General features: G+C 35.7%; 1 protein-coding gene across 1 annotated transcript; it reads left to right on the top strand.

The window, feature by feature from the left end:
* The first annotated feature begins 384 nt into the window (after positions 1-384).
* LOC110911121 (AP2-like ethylene-responsive transcription factor ANT) lies at positions 385-3,869 on the top strand. Its single transcript, XM_022155702.2, has 9 exons — positions 385-1,037; positions 1,117-1,720; positions 1,803-1,885; positions 2,024-2,032; positions 2,139-2,227; positions 2,305-2,378; positions 2,455-2,505; positions 2,606-2,682; positions 3,085-3,869. The coding sequence occupies exons 1-9, from the start codon at positions 719-721 to the stop codon at positions 3,648-3,650; spliced, it is 1,872 nt and encodes a 623-aa protein (XP_022011394.1). The 5' UTR covers positions 385-718; the 3' UTR covers positions 3,651-3,869.
* Positions 3,870-4,404: the final 535 nt, after the last annotated feature.

Raw genomic sequence — 4,404 nt, 5'->3', positions numbered from 1 at the left:
GGTTTTCTAGCTAGTAGCTACTAAGGCTACTAAACAGTATTATATATTTTTGTAGGATATAGATTTGTTTCTAAATAAATGGAATCCATAATCACATTTTTGTGACCACACAGAATAAGATCTTTGACCTTTTTATGATCCTTTTAGTACATACGGATTGTGATTAAGAAACATGAGGTTTGAAGAAAAGATTTTAAAGAATATACCATAAATTGCATATATATGCAGATTATATACACATTTTACATATCATATCTAAATATCCATCTATCACATAAAGCAAAGAAAAAAAAAAGAAAAAACACAGTGAGCAAAAGCAAAAGAGGTGGTCTTTCTCTAACACAGATCCCAATGGTATGCAGGAAGGATGCCAGCATTGTTTCCTGTAAACTCATTCTTTTTGTACAAGTTTAAAGGGGCTTGCTTTGTTCTCCTTTAGAAATCTTTTCAGACAGACCACAAGGGATTTTGGATAAAGATTAAATCTCATTTAACAAATCACCTAGTCAGTGTGTGTTTTTGTACCTTTTGATTCATTTATAAATACATATTTCTGTTTCTATTAAGTTTCAAAAATGGAGGGAAAGCAAAGTATGATTAGTTTACTATATCTCCAATGATTGATTGAGCTTTGCATAAAGAAAAATCAAAACTTGCCTTGGGTTAACAATTCCTTTTTCTTTATTCCAAGTGTGAGAGTGAGTTGGAGTCATACAAAATGAAGTTTATGAACAACAGCAACAACACAACAGTCAACAATGACAACAACACAAACAACAACTGGTTGGGCTTCTCTCTTTCTCCTCATATAAACACAAATCCCACAACTTCAACCATGGAAGGCTCTCCACTTCCTCCTCCTTCTTCTTCAAACCCCACAACTTATTTTAATCTTCCATCTCATTTCAACTACACAAACATGTATGGAGTTGAAGGTGAAAATGGCAATGGGATTTACACTGCTTTTCCCATCATGCCCTTGAAGTCTGATGGTTCCCTTTGTTTGATGGAAGCCATCACAAGATCACAATCACAAGGTTTTGTTTTGTGTTTTTTAGTCTTTCAATGTGTTTCCTTTTATGATTACAAAGTTTTTAAGAATGTGTTGTCTTTTAGGAATGGTTACTTCAGCTCCACCAAAACTTGAGAATTTTTTTGGTGGTGTAACAATGGGGACCCCTGACTTTGACAGAGGGGGTGGAGCTACAATGGGTCTTGGTTTAGATAGCAGTACAATGTACTACAACCAAAATCTTGATCATCAAGAGACTCTACAACACAACTACAGGCATCAACAAAACTATCCAGATTACTCTAGTTTCAAACCTATGTACCAAAGTGTACAACAAGAAGTCAAGGAGGATCATCTTTCTACAGATAACCTTCATCTACCAACTATTGGTGAAGATGATGACATCACTGGCATGAAGAACTGGATTTCAAGAAACTATCATACTGGTGTCAGTGGTGATCATGGTGGTGGTTATGGAGATCTACAGTCACTTAGCTTGTCAATGAGCTTTGGTTGTTCACAACCATCCCCATGTGTGACTGCATCACCACGGCAGGAAGTTGTACCTGCTGCTAATGTCACTGACTGTGTGGTTATGGATACAAAGAAAAGAGGGTCTGAGAAAGTTGACCAACAAAAGCAAATTGTTCATAGGAAATCTTTGGATACGTTTGGTCAAAGAACCTCTCAGTATAGAGGTGTTACCAGGTTTGTTTCTTAATCTTTATTTTAATATTTTTTGTATTTTGGGTTTATGGGAACAGTTATATATGAATCTGTGTCTTTTCAGGCATAGATGGACTGGTAGATATGAAGCACATTTGTGGGATAACAGCTGCAAAAAAGAAGGCCAAAGCAGGAAGGGAAGACAAGGTTAGAAGTCAAAAACACAATAATTAAACAATATTGACTTCTACACATTGTCACCTTTGACCAATAATTACAACCAATTCTTATATAATATTTTTTTTTTTTTGTTTCTTGTTTGCTGGATTAACAACTCTGCTTCAGTTTATCTGGGTAAGCCTTAATTTCTTTTTTTCGTTTATATTTTGACAATTTTGGTCCCTAGAAAGATAGGAAAAAAAGGCTTACATTGTTTTTTATTTATATTATTCTTTTCTAGGTGGTTATGATATGGAAGAGAAAGCTGCTAGAGCTTATGATTTAGCTGCACTCAAGTATTGGGGTCCTGCAACTCACATCAATTTTCCAGTAGCTTTCTTAAACCTTAAACCTGTTACATATGTAATTTTACCATCTTATATCTAAAATTTAAATATATTTCTCAGTTGGAGAACTATGAGCAAGAAATTGTGGAAATGAAGAACATGTCTAGACAAGAATATGTAGCTCACTTGAGAAGGTATCTTGGAACATGATCATAGATCGATATTAATGAGTACATTGATTAATTCAGTTTTTGATCTTGATGTTTACAGGAGAAGCAGTGGTTTCTCTAGGGGAGCCTCAGTCTATAGAGGAGTAACAAGGTCAAAAAGAGATCTTTAAGCATAAAAAGTGCAGTATATATGCTCATAAGTATAGTTCTTTTTAACTAACTTTGGCTTAGTTTTTGTGTATAACTTTCAGACACCATCAACATGGCCGATGGCAAGCGCGGATAGGCCGTGTGGCGGGGAACAAGGATCTTTACTTAGGCACATTTAGTAAGTTAATTTGAAACTTTTGTCCAAATTATTGTAATTTGTTAAAGTGATTTTCTTTTAGAATAAAAAGAATAACCAGTAGACAAATGTGAACACTTTTAAAACACCCTCATGCCAGATTCTAAAATCTCTGAAAATCTTGACCTTTAAGATGATGGCCAAAGCTGCTTTTGTCAACAAAAGAAGGCTGATTTTCATCAAGAAGAGCATCTTCTGTGACTCTCTTGCATCCAATGGCCAATGCATGTTTTCTAGTCATTTATGCCTTGCTGCATTTTCAGTTTTTGGTACAACTCATAAAAAAGCTATCTTAAGTGGGACCCAACTTGTCTATAGTTTACTTTCCATCTTTACCTGTCCAAATTTAAACCTCTATTCACTAAATATGAAATTAAATAACAGGCACCCAAGAAGAAGCTGCTGAGGCTTATGATGTGGCTGCCATTAAATTTCGAGGCGTTAATGCAGTTACAAATTTCGACATTTCAAGGTATAACGTCGAAAAGATCATGGCGAGTAATACCCTTTTAGCCGGTGAACTAGCTAGGAGAACCAAAGAAGTAGACACCACAACCACAAATGAGCTCTTATCAGACCAACTACTAGCACATAATAGTGAACCCAAGACTATATTAAGTGATCCCACCGCGGACATGAACATGTTGGATTGGAAAATGACACTCTATGATCAAAACCGGACCAGGCCTGCAGGGCTCGAGGGGGATGATCACTCCTCTAAACTTGGACCACATTTATCAAATACTTCTTCTTTGGTGACTAGTTTGAGCAGCTCCAGAGAACATAGCCCAGATAGAAACAACAATCTCCCAATGGTTCTTGAAACTCCAACATCGTCTGGTTCTAGGTTTCTTGGTAATCCATCTGGAAACACATGGGTTCCAACAGCAGTAACAGCAACCCAAATGAGGTCTCATATACCAGTATTTGCTGCATGGACAGATGCATGATGATCGAATCACACCAAACTTTAAAGGAAAGCGTGGGGGTCTCTTTGTTTTTCTCTATATATCTTTTAATTACTCTAGTTAAATATGTATTCATTTTGAATTGGGAAGGGGTAAATTTAGTTCTTTATGGAGAATGTGAACTTTATGTCCACAAAGCTTCCAAATTTTCTAACTCTACGTACAAGATCTTATTTATTCCAATGTAGTTTCTTTTTCGTATGTACGCGTATGATTCTTGTTCCAATAGGTTGTATTTTGTGCATGATCATTTTCCTTTTACTACTCGAAAGATTTGAAGGAAACGATGAAAGTTGTTAAGGTTTGATGACAAAATGATTCATCTTGACCATAAGTTCAAGATTATGATTAGATCTTGCCCTTTTTTTACTAATGGTCCAATTTGAAGTACAAGAATTGAACCCAACTCTGTCTTTTTCCAATTATGCAAAAGATTGTGATTGTTCTTTTGACTCATTATATTCAATTGCATGTCACCATGCAATATCTATGATTTTCTGTTAATATAAAGTTTAGTTTCATCATTGCTCCATCTACTTTTTTCATCAAAAATCTATCAGTCCGTACGATATTTTAATCTTTTTTTTCCAGAAAAGACCTGCAAAAATGAGGATGCAAGTTCATTTATCATATGTATGACCCCCCGCCAATCAGTGGCGGACCTACCCACAGTCGTGAGTGGGGCGGCCGCACCCCATGAAAAAAAAATAGTGTATATTTTAGGCAAAAAAACCTG

Source organism: Helianthus annuus, chromosome 15, assembly GCF_002127325.2.
Source record: "Helianthus annuus cultivar XRQ/B chromosome 15, HanXRQr2.0-SUNRISE, whole genome shotgun sequence".
Lineage (NCBI taxonomy): Eukaryota > Viridiplantae > Streptophyta > Magnoliopsida > Asterales > Asteraceae > Helianthus > Helianthus annuus.
Note: the sequence above shows the minus strand (reverse complement) of the source record. Positions and strands in the feature narration are given on the sequence as shown.

Excerpts from the sequence above, each read along its gene's own strand:
- LOC110911121 (XM_022155702.2), top strand. The coding sequence starts at position 719 with ATGAAGTTTATGAACAACAGCAACAACACAACAGTCAACAATGACAAC. Across the intron at positions 1,038-1,116 it reads CACAAGATCACAATCACAAG|GAATGGTTACTTCAGCTCCA; the intron begins GTTTTGTTTTGT and ends GTTGTCTTTTAG. Across the intron at positions 2,228-2,304 it reads CAACTCACATCAATTTTCCA|TTGGAGAACTATGAGCAAGA; the intron begins GTAGCTTTCTTA and ends TATATTTCTCAG.